The following is a 21,197-nucleotide window of genomic DNA, read 5'->3' as shown; positions in this document are numbered from 1 at the left end:
TTACTTTGCTGAACATTATTGCTGTTTACAGTTTATCTCTATCTATAATAATATTCAAGATAATAACCAAAAACAGCAAAATTTCCTTAAAATTACCAATTCAGGGGCAGTGACCCAACAACAGGTTGTCCGATTCATCTGAAAATTTCAGGACAGATAGATCTTGACCTGATAAACACTTTTACCACATGTCAGATTTGCTCTAAATGCTTTGGATTTTGAGTTATAAGCCAAAAACTGCATTTTACCCCTATGTTCTATTTTTAGCCATGGCGGCCATCTTGGTTGGTTGACCGGGTCACGCCACACATTTTTTAAACTAGATATCCCAAATATGATTGTGGCCAAGTTTGGATTAATTTGGCCCAGTAGTTTCAGAGGAGAAGATTTTTGTAAAAGATTACTAAGATTTAGGAAAAATGGTTAAAAATTGACTATAAAGGTCAATAACTCCTAAAGGGGTCAACTGACCATTTTGGTCATGTTGACTTATTTGTAAATCTTACTTTGCTGAACATTATTGCAGTTTACAGTTTATCTCTATCTATAATAATATTCAAGATAATAGCCAAAAACAGCAAAAATTACCTAAAATTACCAGTTCAGGGGCAGCAACCCAATAACAGGTTGTCGGATTCATCTGAAAATTTGAGGGCAGATAGATCTTGACCTGATAAACAATTTTACCCCATGTCAGATTTGCTCTAAATGCTTTGGTTTTTGAGTTATAAGCCAAAAACTGCATTTTACCCCTATGTTCTATTTTTAGCCATGGCGGCCATCTTGGTTGGTTGGTCGGGTCACGCCACACATTTTTTAAACTAGATACCCCAATGATGATTGTGGCCAAGTTTGGTTTAATTTGGCCCAGTAGTTTCAGAGGAGAAGATTTTTGTAAAAGTTAACGACGACGGACGACGACGGACGACGGACGCCAAGTGATGGGAAAAGCTCACTTGGTCCTTTGGGCCAGGTGAGCTAAAAAATGGTTAAAATTTGACTATAAAGGGCAATAACTCCTAAAGGGGTCAACTGACCATTTCATTCGTGTTGACTTATTTGTAAATCTTACTTTGCTGAACATTATTGCTGTTTACAGTTTATCTTTATCTATAATAATATTCAAGATAATAACCAAAAACAGCAAAATTTCCATAAAAATACCAATTCAGGGGCAGCAACCCAACAACAGTTTGTCCGATTCATCTGAAAATTTCAGGACAGATAGATCTTGACCTGATAAACACTTTTAACCATGTCAGATTTGCTCTAAATGCTTTGGTTTTTGAGTTATAAGCCAAAAACTGCATTTTACCCCTATATTCTATTTTTAGCCATGGTGGCCATCTTGGTTGGTTGGCCGGGTCACGCCACACATTTTTTAAACTAGATACCCCAAAGATGATTGTGGCCAAGGTTGGATTAATTTGGCCCAGTAGTTTCAGAGGAGAAGATTTTTGTAAAAGATTTCTAAGATTTATGAAAAATGGTTAAAAACTGACTATAAAGGGCAATAACTCCTAAAGGGGTCAACTGACCATTTTGGTCCTGTTGACTTATTTGTAAATCTAACTTTGCTGAACATTATTGCTGTTTACAGTTTATCTCTATCTATAATAATATTCAAGATAATAACCAACTAGAGGCTCTAAAGAGCCTGTGTCGCTCACCTTGGTCTATGTGCATATCATAAACGAAGGACACACAGATGGATTCATGACAAAATTGTGTTTTGGTGATGGTGATGCGTTTGTAGATCTTACTTTACTTAACATTCTTGCTGCTTACAATTATCTATCTATAATGATCTTGGCCCAGTAGTTTCAGTGGAAAATGTTTGTAAAAATTTACAAATTTTATGAAAATTGTTAAAAATTGACTATAAAGGACAATAACTCCTTAGGGGGTCAATTGACCATTTTGGTCATGTTGACTTATTTTTAGGTCTTACTTTGCTGTACATTATTGCTGTTTACAGTTTATCTCTATCTATAATAATATTCAAGATAATAACAAAAAACGGCAAAATTTCCTTAAAATTACCAATTTAGGGGCAGCAACCCAACAACCGGTTGTCGGATCCATCTGAAAATTCCAGGGCAGATAGATCTTGACATGATAAACAATTTTACCCTGTCAGATTTGCTCTAAATGCTTTGATTTTTGAGTTATAAGCCAAAAACTGCATTTTACCCCTATGTTCTATATTTAGCCGTGGCGGCCATCTTGGTTGGATTCATTTTTTGTCAAAATCAAACTAAGTTTAATTTTGGACCCTTTGGACCTTAATGTAGACCAATTTGAAAACGGGACCAAAAGTTAAGAATCTACATACACAGTCATGACAGTTAGATTCGGCATATCAAAGAACCCCAATTATTCAATTTTGATGAAATCAAACAAAGTTTAATTTTGGACCCTTTGGGCCCCTTATTCTGTTGGGACCAAAACTCCCAAAATCAATACCAACCTTCCTTTTATGGTCATAAACCTTGTGTTTAAATTTCATAGATTTCTATTTACTTATACTAACGTTATGGTGCGAAAACCAAGAAAAATGCTTATTTGGGTCCCTTTTTGGCCCCTAATTCCTAAACTGTTGGGACATAAACTCCCAAAATCAATACCAACCTTCCTTTTCTAGTCATTAACATTGTGTTTAAATTTCATTGATTTCTATTTACTTAAACTAAAGTTATTGTGCGAAAACCAAGAATAATGCTTATTTGGGCCCTTTTTTGGCCCCTAATTCCTAAACTGTTGAAACCAAAACTCCCAAAATCAATCCCAACCGTTCTTTTGTGGTCATAAACCTTGTGTCAAAATTTCATAGATTTCTATTAACTTAAACTAAAGTTATAGTGCGAAAACCATGAAAATGCTTATTTGGGCCCTTTTTGGCCCCTAATTCCTAAAATGTTGGGACCAAAACTCCCAAAATCAATACCAACCTTCCTTTTGTGGTCATAAACCTTGTGTTAAAATTTCATAGATTTCCATTCACTTTTACTAAAGTTAGAGTGCGAAAACTAAAAGTATTCGGACGACGACGACGCCAACGTGATAGCAATATACGACGAAAAATTTTTCAAATTTTGCGGTCGTATAAAAACTGCAAAATTTCCTTAAAATAACCAATTCAGGGGCAGCAACCCAACAACAGGTTGTCCGATTCGTCTGAAAATTTCAGGGCAGATAGATCTTGACCTGATCAACAATTTTACTCCATGTCAGATTTGCTCTAAATGCTTTGGTTTCAAAGATATAAGCCAAAATATACATTTTACCCCTGTGTTCTATTTTTAGCCATGGCGGCCATCTTGGTTGAATGGTCAGGTCATCGGACACATTTTTTAAACTAGACACCCCAAGGATGATTGTGGCCAAGTTTGGTTAAATTTAGCCCAGTAGTTTCAGAGGAGAAGATTTTTGTAAAAGTTTACAGACGACGGACGACGGACGACGGACGCCAAGTGATGAGAAAAGCTCACTTGACCTTTCAGGTCAGGTGAGCTAAAAACAGGAAAAAATCCCTAAAATTACCAATTCAGGGGCAGCAACCCAACAACGGGTTGTCGGATTCATCTGAAAATTTGAGGGCAGAGAGATCTTGACCTGATAAACAATTTCACCCCTGTCAGATTTGCTCTAAATGCTTTGGTTTTTGAGTTATAAACCAAAAACTGCATTTTACCCCTATGTTCTATTTTTAGCCATGGCGGCCATCTTGGTTGGTTGGCAGGGTCACGCCACACATTTTTTAAACTAGATACCCCAATGATGATTGTGGACAAGTTTGGATTAATTTGGCCCAGTAGTTTCAGAGGAGAAGATTTTTGTAAAAGATTACTAAGATTTACGAAAAATGGTTAAAAATTGACTATAAAGGGCAATAACTCCTAAAGGGGTCAACTGACCATTTCAGTCATGTTAACTTATTTGTAAATCTTACTTTGCTGAACATTTTTGCTGTTTACAGTTTATCTCTATCTATAATAATATTCAAGATAATACCCAAAAACAGCAAAATTTCCATAAAATTACCAATTCAGGGGCAGCAACCCAACAACAGGTTGTCCGATTCATCTGAAAATTTCAGGGCAGATAAATCTTGACCTGATGAACGATTTAACCACATGTCAGATTTGTTAAAAGCCAAAAACCGCATTTTACCCCTATGTTCTATTTTTAGCCCTGGTGGCCATCTTGGTTGGTTGACCGGGTCACCGGACACATTTTTTAAACAAGATACTCCAATGATGATTGTGGCCAAGTTTAATTAAATTTGGCCCAGTAGTTTCAGAGGAGAAGATTTTTGTAAAAGCTAACGACGGACGACGACGCCGGACGCCGGACGCCGGACGCCGGACGCCGGACGCCAAGTGATGAGAAAAGCTCACGTGGCCCTTTGGGCCAGGTGAGCTAAAAATGAAAGATTATGTATCTTATGTAACCAGGGTGACATCGAGGATGAGTTTCATTTTATTTCAAAATGTCCAAAATATGACAGTATTAGAAAAATGTATATAAAAAGGTATTATTATACAAATGCATCTGTTTTTAAATTAGTTCAATTATTGTCAACAAAGAATGTTTCGGAATTATCTAATTTAGGAAAATATCTGAAATACGCCACAGATATAAAATTTTCATGACAATCTTCTGAATGATTTATACTATGTAGTCTTGCCTCCTATTGTATTTAAAATGTTCTGTTATGATATACATGTACATATTTATGATATACCTATAAGCTGTATTGCTTTTGGTTTGAAATAAACTATAATTATATGAACACATTGAAGAATTAAATGTTAAAATCATTTGATAATCAGACAAGAAGAAAAACATCAAAGAAACAAATGATAATTAGATGGCAGATAATTACTTCATATTCATATCAGGTAATATTGTTTTTTCTCAAATATTCTACCTTTCTAAGTACAAATAGTTTTTTATAATATTTCTGAGAGGATTTATTTCACATTCTTCAACTTATTTATTTTAATGCATCACCATCAAATAATTCAAATAATTAAAAAAAAAAAATTAAAAAAATTACCAACCTTAAACCAGACTATTCCAACTGCACCAGTCGCTGCTGTCACACCTATCTTCCCCAGAAATAAAATGAAATCCCCCACACTATTTATAGCTGCAACTCTCAAAGCATTTGATATTATTGTGAAAAATGCCTGAAACAAAATAATGATAGTGATCATTTTCATAAAAATTTTCTGGACATTTTTTATAATCATTTGAATAGTAACTAGAGGCTCTAAAGAGCCTGTGTCGCTCACCTTGGTCTATGTGAATATTAAAGGAAGCAGATGGATTCATGACAAAATTGTGTTTTGGTGATGGTGATGTGTTTGTACATCTTACTTTACTGAACATTCTTGCTGCTTAAAATTATCTCTATCTATAATGAACTTGGCCCATTAGTTTCAGTGGAAAATGTTAGTAAAAATTTACAAATTTTATGAAAATTGTTAAAAATTGACTATAAAGAACAATAACTCCTAAGGGGGTCAACTGACCATTTCGGTCATGTTGACTTATTTGTAAATCTTACTTTGCTGAACATTATTGTTGTTTACAGTTTATCTCTATCAATAATAATATTCAAGATAATGACCAAAAACAGCAAAATTTCCTTAAAACTAACAATTCAGGGTCAGCAACCCAACAACGGGTTGTCCGATTCAACTTAAAATTTCAGAGCAGATAAATGTTGACCTGATAAATAATTTTACCCCATGTCAGATTTGCTCTAAATGCTTTGGGTTTTGAGTTATAAGCCAAAAACTGCATTTTACCCCATGTTCTATTTTTAGCCATGGCGGCCATCTTGGTTGGATGGCCGGGTCACCGGACACATTTTTCAAACTACTAACCCAAAAGATGATTGTGGCCAAGTTTGGATTAATTTGGCCAAGTAGTTTCAGAGGAGAAGATTTTTGTAAAAGATTACTAAGATTTACGAAAAATGGTTAAAAATTGACTATGAAGGGCAATAACTCCTAAAGGGGTCAACTGACCATTTTAGTCATGTTGACTTATTTGTAAATCTTACTTTGCTGAACATTATTGCTGTTTATAGTTTATCTCTATCTATAATAATATTCAAGATAATAACCAAAAAGAGCAAAATTTCCTTAAAATTACTAATTCAGGGCCAGCAACCCAACAACGGGTTGTCGGATTCATCTGAAAATTTCAGGGCAGATAGATCTTGAACTGATAAACAATTTTACCCCATGTCAGATTTGCTCTAAATGCTTTGGGTTTTGAGTTATAAGCCAAAAACTGCATTTTACCCCTATGTTCTATTTTTAGCCATGGCGGCCATCTTGGTTTGACGGCCGGGTCACCGGACACATTTTTCAAACTACTAACCCAAAAGTTGATTGTGGCCAAGTTTGGATTAATTTGGCCCAGTAGTTTCAGAGGAGAAGATTTTTGTAAAATATTACTAAGATTTACGAAAAATGGTTAAAAATTGACTATAAAGGGCAATAACTCCTAAAGGGGTCAACTGACCATTTCAGTCATGTTGACTTATTTGTAAATCTTACTTTGCTGAACATTATTGCTGTTTACTGTTTATCTCTATCTATAATAATTTTCAAGATAATAACCAAAAACAGCAAAATTTCCTTAAAATTACTAATTCAGGGGCAGGAACCCAACAACGGGTTATCCGATTCATCTGAAAATTTCAGGGCAGATAGATCTTCACCTGTTTAACAATTCTACCCCCATGTCAGATTTGCTCTAAATGCTTTGGTTTTTGAGTTATAAGCCAAAAACTGCATTTTACCCCTATGTTCTATTTTTAGCCATGGCGGCCATCTTGGATGGTGGGCCGGGTCACCGGACACATTTTTTAAACTAGATACCCCAATGATGATTGTGGCCAAGTTTGGTTTAATTTGGCCCAGTAGTTTCAGAGGAGAAGATTTTTGTAAAAGTTAACGACGACGCCGGACGCCAAGTGATGAGAAAAGCTCACTTGGCCTTTTAGGCCAGGTGAGCTAAAAATAGTGATATCAAAATTTTCCTCTTCATTTTGATAAAAAAAAGATTAATAAACTAGGCTTGTTTTTACTAAATCCATTTGATGTGTACGGTACTGAACTAGCTTCAAGTAACTGAATACTCCATGTGGGTTTCGTCTCTTTGTTAGTGTTTTTGTGTGATAAGCACAGAATGGATGAGTTAAGCCTTATCCAACTGATTGTTATAGTTTGGTATTTCCTGCAGTAACACCACTGTTCCAAGTAAAGGTTGTTAAAATCTCCATCCTTTGGTCTTTGATGCATAGGTATTTCAATAGTAATCATACCACATTTCCTTATTTTCATAAACTAAAATTGGGGTTATGAATCAACTGCTTAAATAATGTACTGCAGTTCACAGTTGTTTTTTCTCTCAAATAATCGAACATTTTTAAATTACCTTCCTTGCAGATGTACAGAAACTTGTTCCATTTATGGCTGAAATTAAATACAAATAATTTATCAATTAATCAAAACAACCATTTGGCAAATACATTGTACAGCATTTCATAATTATTCAGAAACATTGCCAATGATCAGATATATCCCCAAACAAATGAATAAGTAGTTATCAGTATGCCATGTCCATCTAAGATAATATGCATTAATCAAGAATTTGACCTGTAATCTTTCATTTATTTCATTAAAATAAACACCTAAAGTTATATAATTATTTTTATTTAAAAGTCAATCAAAAGTTCTTTTGAAAGAAATGAACTGAATCTTTATAAATCTGAAACAGTTTACAGTCATACTTACCGACAACTGTGTAGGCATTTTGATTTAGAAATTTAAGACACTTCTCCAAACAACAAAGACAACAAATACAACATTTCAGACAATATTCAGCACATTTGTTACTCCCCGCTGACGACTTTAATCTGGAATATAAAAATAGCAATACTGTAATAACGCAATCTAGGCAAAAAATAAAAAGAGCCAAAAATATTGCAATCTAATGTGTCATTTAAAAACACATGTGACTTGAGAAAATGTTTAAAAGTAAAGTTGGCTTTTAAGTGACCTGGTGACATGAGGCTTTTTAAAATGTGAGCTTGTGACCTAAGGAGGTACATACTGGAGTCCCATGTCAAAAAGACAGCAGATACATATCAACAGACTGGACTGTACCGTAAATGTAGAATCATCCATGGAATGGAACATTTCTATACCACAATGAACATTCATTTTGTTAAGAATAACCTTAGAATTTAATGTGAAGTGTTTAAAAAAAAAATCTACTTAGTTGGAACAGCAAGAAAAACTTAGTCCTGAACATGATGAAGGATTTGCCACTGGACAAAAAGCAGACAACAAAAGGGGCAAGTCATTTAGCAGTGCTGGAGTTGCAGTATTGTGAGTGAGTAACAACTTAGTGTGGATCTTCAGACTGTTCCACTATTTCTATTCTGTTGATAGAAAGTCAAACTGAAGTGCTCAAATTTGAAACTAAAAATAGTTCTTGAAAAAAAATAAACTGTTTTATTAAACTATACTCACTTTTTGTGTATATACATAAGTATCATTCGAGGAAGTTTGACCAATGTGATGACAAAGGCTCCAAAAGCTACTGATCCCAGATGATAAAATATCATCATCTTCATAGATTTACATATGGTGCAGCTTAAATCATTTCTATTTCTACAAAATAAATCGAAATAAATGCATTCAAACATTTCACAGCTTAATTTTCATCATTTCATGCTTAATATTTTTTTCTTATTGTAACCTTAGCCTATTTCAACAGAATGTAAAATTCAACCATAAAGTATATTTTTTTTGTAGTGACACCAAGCTTCTAATATCCAGCTAGATAGGTTTGTTTCCCTTGTTATGCAGTCAACAGATCATTTTATTTCTTACAAAGCAAGAATCTTGCAATCCGTTCGGTAAATTACTTATAATAATAATTGATGCAAGCTATACTTTATTGTAGTTTTAACATGGGTAGGCATTATATTCGTGATCCTTTTTGCCAGAGCGATAGCTGACCGTCAGCAGGAAATTAGCAATCCTAGTCAAATAAGATCAAAAACGAACACACCTTGCAACATATGTGGTACTACCCAACATTTTGGTGTTACCAGGCTTGTAATCACTGTAGACCAACTACATGGACCTTAGAACTATAAGAAATACACATGTGACAACAGTTTACACCTACCTGCTAAAATACCATGTGGCCACAGTTCCAGACACTACAAGTTGTTGACACGCAATGATAAATTCACTGGTCCATATCAGACCAATCAGATGATACCACCAGAAATAGGAGACAGTCTCGTGTTCTGTATAATCAATATGTCCAGTTACATTATTGTATTCTCTTATCTCTGAAATAAAAAAATTATACATATTGTCTCACTCTAATCACATAATTGTAAATAAATCAACATATAATATAAAATGTTCAAAATCAAATCAGCATTTAATCAGTAATATGTCTGACAGTATATAGTAAATTCACAAATTCTTGTGAGGTTTAAATAATGCAAATAATGCCACTAGGTGTGTATCTCAATAATAAAAACTTGCCTTATGATATCTTATACATATATCTGCAAGCAGATTTTCGTAAAATATTAGATCTCACATTTTGCACATTCTTCAAATAAAGCAATAATAAAGGCATGCAATAAATTACGGCAGTTGTTATTTTACTCTCTCTAAAAAATTTGCAAAGACAATGAGTGGTTTATAATTTCTAGGAAACTAACAAATTACTCCTAAATGATAGCAACTGGCAGATGATGAGAAGATGATAGTGTGAATTAAAAGTTGACTTAGATCTATAATGGCTAAACTTGAAAACTCAATGAGTATATTCTAAATTTAGTTAATAATTTACATTATTGAGTTAAGCCTTTTTCAACTGATTTTTATAGTTCGTTCTTATGTTGTACTGTTATACCACTGTCCCAGGTTAGGGGAGGGTTGGGATTCCGCTAACATGTTTAACCCCGCCACATTATTTATGTATGTGCCTGTCCCAAGTCAGGAACCTGTATATTCAGTGGTTGTCGTTTGTTTATGTGTTACATATTTGTTTTTCGTTCATTTTTTTACATAAATAAGGCCGTTAGTTTTCTCGTTTGAATTGTTTTACATTGTCTTATCGGGGCCTTTTATAGCTGACTATGCGGTATGGGCTTTGCTCATTGTTGAAGGCCGTACGGTGACCTATAGTTGTTAAGGTCTGTGTCATTTTGGTCTTTTGTGGATAGTTGTCTCATTGGCAATCATACCACATCTTCTTTTTTATATTACATGTTTTAATATGATCACACTCAAAGATACCTATTTTAAAAATTAAAGTATTAACATATTATAAATACTATTTAAAATATCCAACTTACCTGATGTTGATAGATATGCCAGTATAATAACCCAGTAGAAGAAGAATGCCATTAGAAGTAAGAATGTCCAAAGTGGCTGTACTAGCAGTAGTGGTACAGCGGACAAACAATCTCCTGCTTCATAGAACAATGCTACAACCAAGCCAACTCTCTTCCTCATTACTAAGATTATCAAGAGAAGGATTACCTGAAAAATAAGATTATATAAATAACTTTATAACTCAGGGAGCAAATGATTGGAACAATAAAGTTCTTTTTGTTATAAAATCAATTGATAAAATATCAGAGTTGACTTTGCTTATCATTGACATTTTCCATTTGCGCCTATCCTTGCACCTTTTTTTGTGTCTTTCATTTGTGCCAATTTTGTACAGGTAATTTACAGGTGAATGTAGTTTTTTTATTATCATTATAAACCTCTTCTGTTCGTTTCAGTGTACAATATGTTCATCGTGTCACAACGACAACATTGAAGATGATAATGGCAAACTGGTATGCATATATTCAGGGCAAGAACATGTGTAAGTAAAATCAATAATAACCCTGCTTTTTACCAGACCTACAAACTGAGCTGGATTTTTTATGTGCTATTTCACAACGTTAGAGTCCACAGGCAGACATGTTACCTTCATCGAACACACAATTATGACTCCTAGCCGACCAGTCTTTGCTCTTCCTCCTTAATGATGCGTGCTTAGCATAAAAGCACCAAATACCAATTTTAAAGTCTTTGGTTTCATCAGCTGGGGTTCCTACCTGCAACCTCCTGTACTATAGTTAAACATGCTACCACGTGACCATTGAGACGGTTAGTATCACAACGAAGTTCCCAAATAATATGAAACAAAATTGACTTAAACATAAGTGAACACAGTTTATGTTCAGATTTTACCAATTTACTTTCTATAGTACATGTACATATATTTACTCACTTGTGTCATAAAATAGAAACACAAATAGGACCAAATATAGAATCGGCTTATTTGAAAGAATCAAATGGGTGCAAATGAAAGATCGAAATGTTTTTAAATCTGCACAAAAGTCATACACCCCTTATCAAAATTATTTAAAATTTTCCCTGATAAACTCACTATCGACATCAAAGTGATGACAAATTTCAATATGAAGGTGTGGTTTATTAATGATATAGATACTAAACAGTGATTGTCGTACTCTAACAAAAATCATGTTTAGATTTGAACACAAAATGTTAGCATTAATCCACAGTTCAGACCATTGAAGCTGTAGCAATGTTGGTCTGTTGTTACAGCGTTAACCTTCATATCTAACAACTGATTACTATTTAGACTGAGGCTATAATTGAGTTATAAGTGTTATATAAGTACATACTGTTAAGACTGAGGCTATAATAGAGTAAACAAGAAATGCTGTTTTAGCCCTGACTTCAATGTCCAGAAGTGGAATCTTGTGCATTATATCATCATTCAGGTCACTAACTATATCTGCATAGGTCCACCATAAAAACCCAGTACCAGCTGTCAAAAAATAAATATTCATAAAATTTTTCTGTTCAACATACAACATTATAAAGGGCCATAACTCAAGAACAATAAAAGTGATGCTACCCAAATTTGTACTGATCAGAGTTTTGTGGCAATAAGTAAAGTGAATAGGTTTCATAATGTTTTGTTGGAGCAAACTTAAGATACAGAAGGGAAACTAAAATTTTTTCAATTTTTAGATTTATAGAGGGCATAATTCGATAATGGTTAAAGTGACGACACAAAAATTCAAATATGATCTTTGTTTAGTGGTAATAAGCATTGTGATTAAGTTTTATAACATTTAATTGAGTCCAACATAGTTAGAGAACCGAAACTAAAAATTTTGCAATTTTTCCATTTATAAAGGAGCATAACTCGAGAATGGTTAAAGTGAAGCCACTCAAGTTAGAGAACGGAAACAATTTTAGGACGTACAAACATATGTACTTACAGACGGACAAGGGTAAAACTTATTATTTCTTATGCAGCCAAAATACTGCAATCTGATTGGTTAATTACCCCGGTGTAAATAACACCCCACCCTCATTCACCCCGGGATAAATAAAATTTTGCCAAAATTTAAAAAAAAAATTTTTTTGCCAAAATAAAGTGAAAAAAACAACAAAAACAAAAAAATAATAATAATAAATTGAAATGTGGGAAAAAATTTTAAAAAAACCAAAAAGTTCAAAAAAAATTAAATAAATTTTTTTTCTCTCCAGAATACTCAAAAGAACAAAAATTCTCAATTTTTCCAAAAATAAGGTAAAAAGTATTTTATAATGCGCAGCAACATGGACATTGAAAAAATGTTACAGTGTATATTTTTCATTACCATTTTTTCAATTTTACATCCTGGTTTCAAAATGAGTAAAGGAATTGTTCATAAGAAATAAATTTGTTATCTCGGTGTAATCAGGGGTGTACGGAATTTACATCGTTGTTGAAAATTCATACACCCATTCGGCTGTGCCTCAGGGTGAATGAATTTTCAACAACGGTGTACAATTCTGTACACCCCTGATCACACCAAGATAAATAATAATGCTCCCTCCGCTACAGCAGGGGCATAAAAAAACATGCTCTTACTATCCAACAACGTAGGAGCACGTTTTTTTTAAATACACATAGACATTTAAGACATCAAAAAATCAAATTTAAAAAATCAATTTGGAAGGTGTATTAAACAAGAGGCTCTCAAGAGCCTGAATCGCTCACCTTAATTCTTTTGGTTAAATCTCTCATCAATGATTATTTTGGCTTTTCAATTTATTTAAATGTTTTTTGGATCGTCCTATTTTCTTCAAAAGCCAAAAAAAATAATCATTTTCTCCTATGTTCTATTTTAGCCATAGGAGCTATGTTTCTTGACATACAAGGAAATAAAATATAAAATTTATACTAGATACTCTAAAACTCATTTAGCCTAAGTTTGGCTGAAATTGATACAGCAGTTTCAAAGGAGAAGATTTTTTAAAGTAAGTCAACATGATGAACAAATTGTAAAAAAAGTCTTTAAAGGGCAATAACTCCTTAAGTGGTCAATTGACAATTTTGGTCAATTTGACTTAATTGAAGATCTTACTTTGCTGAACATTATTGCTGTTTACAGTTTATTTCTATCTATAATTATATTCAAGATAATAAACAAAAACAGCAAAATTTCCTTAAAATTATCAATTCAGGGGCAGCAACCCAACAACAGGTTGTCTGATTCATCTGAAAATTTCAGGGCAGATAGATCTTGACCTGATAAACAATATTACCCCATGTCAGATTTGCTCTAAATGCTTTGGTTTTTGAGTTATAAGCCAAAAACTGCATTTGACCCCTATGTTCTAGTTTTAGCAATGGCGACCATGTTTGTTGATAGATCTTAACTTCGGATACAATTTACAAACTAGATACCCTAAGGAACATTCAGTTAAAGTTTGGAAGTATTTGGCCCAGTAGTTTCAGAGGAGAAGATTTTTGTAAAAGATTACTAAGATTTACGAAAAATGGTTAAAAATTGACTATAAAGGGCAATAACTCCTAAAGGGGTCAACTGACCATTTCCGTCATGTTGACTTATTTGTAAATCTTACTTTGCTGAACATTATTCCTGTTTACAGTTTATCTTTATCTATAATAATATTCAAGATAATAACCAAAAACAGCAAAATTTCTTTAAAATTACCAATTCAGGGGCAATAACCCAACAACAGGTTGTCTGATTCATCTGAAAATTTCAGGGCAGATAGATCTTGACCTGATAAACAATATTATCTCTGTCAGATTTGCTCTAAATGCTTTGGTTTTGGAGTTATAAGCCAAAAACTGCATTTGACCCCTATGTTCTATTTTTAGCAATGGCGACCATGTTTGTTGATAGATCACAACTTCGGATACAATTTACAATCTAGATACCCTAAGGAACATTCAGTTAAAGTTTGGAAGTATTTGGCCCAGTAGTTTCAGAGGAGAAGATTTTTGTAAAAGATTACTAAGATTTACGAAAAATGGTTAAAAATTGACTATAAAGAGCAATAACTCCTAAAGGGGTCAACTGACCATTTCCGTTATGTTGACTTATTTGTAAATCTTACTTTGCTGAACATTATTCCTGTTTACAGTTTATCTCTATCTATAATAATATTCAAGATAATAACCAACAAGAATGTGTCCTCAGTACACGAATGCCCCACTCGCACTATCATTTTCCATGTTCAGTGGACCGTGAAATGGGGGTAAAAACTCTAATTTGGCATTAAAATTAGAAAGATCATATCATAGGGGACATGTGTACTAAGTTTGAAGTCGATTGGACTTAAACTTCATCAAAAACTACCTTGACCAAAAACTTTAACCTGAAGCGGGACAGACGGACGGACAGACGGACGGACGAACGAACAGACGGACGGACGGACGGACGCACAGACCAGAAAACATAATGCCCCTTTACTATCGTAGGTGGGGCATAAAAACAGCAAAATTTCCTTAAAATTACCAATTCAGGGGCAGCAACCCAACAACAGGTTGTCTGATTCATCTGAAAATTTTAGGGCAGATAGATCTTGACCTGATAAACAATATTACCCCATGTCAGATTTGCTCTAAATGCTTTGGTTTTGGAGTTATAAGCCAAAAACTGCATTTGACCCCTATGTTCTATTTTTAGCAATGGCGACCATGTTTGTTGATAGATCATAACTTCGGATACAATTTACAAACTAGATACCCTAAGAAACATTCAATTAAAGTTTGGAAGTATTTGGCCCAGTAGTTTCAGAGGAGAAGATTTTTGTAAAAGATTACTAAGATTTACGAAAAATGGTTAAAAATTGACTATAAAGGGCAATAACTCCTAAAGGGGTCAACTGACCATTTCCGTCATGTTGACTTATTTGTAAATCTTACTTTGCTGAACATTATTCCTGTTTACAGTTTATCTCTATCTATAATAATATTCAAGATAATAACCAAAAACAGCAAAATTTCCTTAAAATTACCAATTCAGGGGCAGCAACCCAACAACAGGTTGTCTGATTCATCTGAAAATTTCAGGGCAGATAGATCTTGACCTGATAAACAATATTACCCCATGTCAGATTTGCTCTAAATGCTTTGGTTTTTGAGTTTATAAGCCAAAAACTGCATTTGACCCCTATGTTCTATTTTTAGCAATGGCGACCATGTTTGTTGATAGATCAAAACTTCGGATACAATTTATAAATTAGATACCCTAAGGAACATTCAGTTAAAGTTTGAAAGTATTTGGCCCAGTAGTTTCAGAGGAGAAGATTCTTGAAATAGTTTACGACGACAGACGACGACAGACGACGGACGACAGACGACGACGGACGCCAAGTGATGGCATAAGCTCACTTGTCCCTTCGGGACAGGTGAGCTAAAAATTTGCAGGTTATACACTGTCCAAACTAGGGACTCTACTTGTAGACAAAGACAATCAAAGGACGATAACTGTGTCCGAAAACCAAATTTGCTTTCCCTAACTGCATACTACCCCCTCCTCCCAATTCATGCCTTAACGACATATACTTACCTAAACTGGCTACTATAGCTACACCTAAGATGACATATACAATGATGGAAGCCATGAATCTGATCAGTAAAACCATTATTATAGCAAAAACTGTAAAATTAAATAAGATTTGTTGCAATAAATGTCACAAACTGCAATTCTGTGATCACAAGGCTTGATATGCTTGAAATTTGTAACTGCTACATGTATTCTCTTTATACAATGTATTTTCAACAAAAAAATGAAAATTGGAAATATGGTCTAAAATCAATAATTGTATTAAAGAATGTTATTTCACATACCATTAAATCAAAATAGTGAAATATATAAAAGTATTATTGATGTTATAAAAAACAATAAATATAGAAAAATGAAAACAAAACCACATGAACAAAAAACATGAACAAAGGTGACAAAACAAAAGATATGTTTGATTAGTAACGATATTGTTGCCATAGATGTTAATAATAAACAAGAGAAAAACATAATCCTTTCATATTGTCATGGCAATCCTTCATTTATTTACTTGCAAAGTTTTTTAAACAATCAAAATTAAACTATTGAGAGTGAAGAAATATTTTAATACATGAGTTATAGTGGTCGAATCTGTTTCTCTAATGACTTTTATCCTTACCTTTCAAAGGTTTGTAGAAAGTTGTGTTCTTTTCATGGGATGTCATCAGTCATGATTGCCTTTTTTCATGACGTCACAATAGGAAATTCAGAAGTAATCAAGAAAATTTTATTTCATAAAATCATGATTTGCTGTGAACAGTTATTTCGTAGTGAGGAGAACAAATTTATACAAACTATCAGGAAATGGGAAATGAAAAAATTAGAGAAGTACAGATAACAGAAAAATTTACAGAACCTGTCAAGTCTCTTAATAACTTATAGCTTCAAGGTTATAAAACATACCTATTTAATTTAATATAGCTTATAGCTTCAAGGTTATAAAACATACCTATTTAATTTAATATAGCTTATAGCTTCAAGGTTATAAAACATACCTATTTAATTTAATATAGCTTATAGCTTCAAGGTTATAAAGCATACCTATTTAATTTAATATAGCTTCAAGGTTATAAGGCATACCTATTTAATTTAATATAACTTCAAGGTTATAAAACATACCTATTTAATTTAATAACTTATAGCTTCAAGGTTATAAAGCATACCTATTTCATTTAATATAGCTTATAGCTTCAAGGTTATAAAGCATACCTATTTAATTTAATATAACTTATAGCTTCAAGGTTATAAAGCATACCTATTTAATTTAATATAGCTTATAGCTTCAAGGTTATAAAACATACCTATTTAATTTAATAACTTATAGCTTCAAGGTTATAAAGCATACCTATTTCATTTAATATAGCTTATAGCTTCAAGGTTATAAAGCATACCTATTTAATTTAATATAGCTTCAAGGTTATAAGGCATACCTATTTAATTTAATATAACTTCAAGGTTATAAAACATACCTATTTAATTTAATAACTTATAGCTTCAAGGTTATAAAGCATACCTATTTCATTTAATATAGCTTATAGCTTCAAGGTTATAAAGCATACCTATTTAATTTAATATAACTTATAGCTTCAAGGTTATAAAGCATACCTATTTAATTTAATAACTTATAGCTTCAAGGTTATAAAGCATACCTATTTAATTTAATATAGCTTTTATTTTATGTTTAGCTTGAGTTTGAAATTGATGAAAATATTTATTGTTATAGAGAAAAGTGAAAAAGCATGAAGAACTGCCAAATGACTGCAAGAATGGATGTTTATATCTAATGGACACACATGAAATGGGGATGTGACAAAAATAATATGTTTGAATGACATTGATCTCACAATGAAAAATATATTCCTACCTAAAGCCAGAAGACAAAGAAGAATCATTTCTTTCCATGAAGCATAAAGATCACTCAGAGCTTTCTGGAACGTATCACTTTTATTCAGAAATTCAAAAAGAACTGCCAGTTTGTCCCCCAAAACAGTAAGTTTACTGGGGACACACCTAAACAACAAATCGTCACTGCAAATAGGAAAAAAGAAATTTGCTACAAAATTAATTACATTCCAACTTAGTTTTATGTAATACAATAAATTATATTATCATCTGATTTTGTTTTATCACTAAATAAATAAATTTTTATTTATGTATTTAGTTAGTTTTTGTTCATGAAAGTTTGTTATTTCAAAAACACATTTCAATACTCAGCACAGTATTAGTACTGTAACAGAAAATCAGCTGATAATACAAAATGTATCTAAAAACCAAACTGAACCAAAGAAAAAAATGCTAGGAAAGAAACAAAACTCAGGCACATAAACATTGAGTGCTAAAATATAAAACATGATGTAGGTCACACCATAATTCACAATTCATAAAGATATGTAAGAATAAATCCAAAAGTTATCATTTAATGCATCTGATTGAATAAACAGCAACTACATTATGAAATTGGAAAAAAATACTCTGAAAATAGCATTCGAATATTACTTAAAATAATATTCAAATCTAGTTTTTAATTTGGTTCAGTTGGTTAGTAATTTTGTTAATTGTGTGTAAAATTATCAAGGACTACATCTGTCCTTGAAAATATAATATGGTTTGACCTAATACCACTTGCTTAAAAAGAACACCAGTATACAGAAAAGCTATTACACTTGAACATTAACACAAGAGATTAATAATAATTCAATGAACATTAACACAAGTGATTTATATTATTCAATGAATAATAATTTTTACTTTAATTTCTCCAGTAATGGAAATCACTAAACTAAGCATTAAATGAAATTAAAACACCAGTAAGTTTTGATAAGATCATTTGTTAGATTAAGTGACTTTTCCTTGCATGCTTAACTGATAAAAACGTTTAACTTAAAAATAAGTTGGTACCAGTAGCCCAAAATTATCTTTGAAATATTAAGGTTTTCCAAAAATAATGAAAAGTCCACAGCAGGAACACATTCAATTAATTTCAAAATCTCATTCTTTATCCAGAAATGTATATGAATTAAAGAAATTTGATTATACTTTTTTCTGTACTGATTTTCAGTAAAGAAATACTGAAATTATAAAATTCAACATGAAACTGAAACAAATCCAATTGGGAGTTATAAAATGAGAATTTAAAATTATTTTCTTTTAAAGCCTTTTAACTTTTTAAATCATTTTCTTAAATACTTAAAGTTTGTCATCTGTAATAGCTTTTTCTCCCATTGTAAAATATAACACATATATAAATATAACAGCAAATTATACCTAGTGCTAGAACACAAAGCTGGAGAATTTCTCTCCATGCTCTAGCTAAGTCACTTGTAAGTTTGTTGAAAAGATCAAAACTGTTAAAATATGCTATGATAGAGTTTCCTTTATCAATTAATTTAGCAAGGCTTCCAGGTACACAATAACTCATCAAAGGTTGGCTGAAAAATTCAAATGAGGTACGTCACAAAGTTACCAAGATATAGTACATCTGCATCCTTAATTGTTTGACTTTATTTATATGGCCCAAGGTGAAATACCTGTGGCTAGCCATTTTTTTTTAGTTATAGACAGGCCATTTCATAATCATTGGTTGAAGTCAACTGAATTTTTATGGTGTATTGTTTATAGAGGCAGTAAACTTAGATAAGTTCTATCAGTTAATATATATTTTGCTACGAAAAAATTAATACTAAAAATGTATTGCTTTAGCATTTTTTGCATATTTTCAGCCTTACATCCTGTCAATACCTATGTTTTGCATTGTACAAGGTCATGCTTTTCTCAGACTGATTATTTGTGTTCACTTAATCTATTGGATGTGTACTAATTGATATTTACCTCACTTTACTAAGGTATGGCTTTTGTTCTTTGTTGTAGGCCTTTAGTTGACCTATAGTTATAGCTTACATACATGTATGCATTTTTTTAATCTTTTGATTCCCTCTGTTAGTGACATTATTAGAACTAGTGCTTTTTCTGTATTAATTATTAAGTGAGTTTTATGTTGTCATTTATTCTGATAATAAAAAGGATTCCAGGATCAAATTGATTACTCATCAATTTAACCCCATACATATATGCAGTTCTAATTGGATGGAGAAGACAATGTATGTATGAAGTATACCACACATTTGTGAGTGGTAGTAAAATAATATTTATAGGCTCAAAAAGTATTGTTGGAAATGGATTTTAATTTCATAATACATTTCAAAAGTTAAAATTTAAGATTCATATTGATGGATTTTGGTATTTTCATTTTTTTTATTTTTTCTTAGATATGGTTTTCAGTTTGCATTTCAAAAATTAAAACATGAAAAAAATATGAATTCTTTCTTATCTTAATAAGGTGTAGACCAGAAACACACAATCCATCAATTGATCCTTATTTTAACACATAAAACATTGAAAATGTGGCTATCCAATTGATGATTCATAATTTGTTATAAAATCACTTGATTGAAATTATGAGAGAGTAATGACATAAACCTACATAAAATATTTATCTTTTTATGGCAAAACATTTCTTCTGTAATTAAGCAAATGGTAGTTTTATACTATTTTTCCTCCCAGCAATTATTAAATTCTGTCACTATGGCTTCATAAACAAAATTTGTAACAACTGAATATTGAATGCCTACGATCTAAAGTCAACAGTTAATTTCCTAAAACTATGAGTAATCCCCTTAACTTACACCCTTTAACTAACAATCTCTAGAAGATGGACATCACATTATTTCCCAATTTTTAAAATAGCGTAAAAAAATGATTATTCCTCTGTGGATGTAATTACCTTTTCCATACAGGGAACACTTGTGGACATTTATCTTTATTTGCATCATCTGTGATTTTGTCTATTGGTACATCGTAACGACATAAATTTGAACCTTCTTTTATGGCAAACTCCTGTACTCCATTAATATTATCAATCTCTATATCTGGACATTTAGTTACACATAACATCGTTGTCTCAAGCGGTTTTCTGATATCAAGAAAGAAAACATAACTGAAAAACAAAAAACGAATTCATGAATGATTACAGTTTTATTAGAAGGAAGCTAAATTGACACTGAGACATTTGAATTTGTTGAAACTTATGGTTTTCCTTTAACCCTTTAATCAATGAAATCTGATTTAAAAATTTGCATACTTGATTCCATAAGATTTTTCAATAAAATGCTAAAATATGCTTCAAAGTATTAAAGCATTGTGAAAAAGAAAATTTCATCAAATAAATATAAGTAAGTAT

At 32.2% G+C, this 21,197-nt stretch overlaps 1 protein-coding gene and 1 long non-coding RNA gene across 8 annotated transcripts in view; one reads left to right on the top strand and one right to left on the bottom strand.

The window, feature by feature from the left end:
• Positions 1–18,117, top strand: part of LOC143053012 (uncharacterized) — a 41,583-nt gene extending 23,466 nt beyond the window's left edge. The window contains exons 2-3 of the long non-coding RNA XR_012971321.1: positions 10,853–10,938; positions 17,685–18,117. This is a non-coding gene — a long non-coding RNA (uncharacterized LOC143053012). The remainder of the gene's footprint in view (positions 1–10,852; positions 10,939–17,684) is intronic.
• LOC143052932 (choline transporter-like protein 1) overlaps positions 1–21,197 on the bottom strand; it is a 69,796-nt gene that overhangs the window by 13,830 nt on the left and 34,769 nt on the right. For 6 of the 7 annotated variants that reach the window (XM_076226102.1, XM_076226145.1, XM_076226111.1 and 3 more), the window contains 10 exons: positions 20,742–20,954; positions 17,826–17,989; positions 15,968–16,057; positions 11,768–11,913; positions 10,418–10,604; positions 9,226–9,394; positions 8,562–8,702; positions 7,821–7,942; positions 7,462–7,499; positions 5,067–5,195 (listed from right to left, as the gene is read on the bottom strand). In XM_076226102.1, the coding sequence (XP_076082217.1) occupies positions 5,067–5,195; positions 7,462–7,499; positions 7,821–7,942; positions 8,562–8,702; positions 9,226–9,394; positions 10,418–10,604; positions 11,768–11,913; positions 15,968–16,057; positions 17,826–17,989; positions 20,742–20,954 (1,399 nt within the window). Of the gene's footprint in view, positions 1–5,066; positions 5,196–7,461; positions 7,500–7,820; positions 7,943–8,561; positions 8,703–9,225; positions 9,395–10,417; positions 10,605–11,767; positions 11,914–15,967; positions 16,058–17,825; positions 17,990–19,225; positions 19,390–20,741; positions 20,955–21,197 lie in introns of all 7 variants that reach the window. The other variant, XM_076226137.1, reaches the window with a different exon arrangement.

Source organism: Mytilus galloprovincialis, chromosome 1, assembly GCF_965363235.1.
Source record: "Mytilus galloprovincialis chromosome 1, xbMytGall1.hap1.1, whole genome shotgun sequence".
NCBI classification, from domain to species: Eukaryota; Metazoa; Mollusca; class Bivalvia; order Mytilida; family Mytilidae; genus Mytilus; species Mytilus galloprovincialis.
The sequence above is the reverse complement of the archived record's forward strand: the minus strand, read 5'-3'. Positions and strand labels throughout refer to the sequence as shown.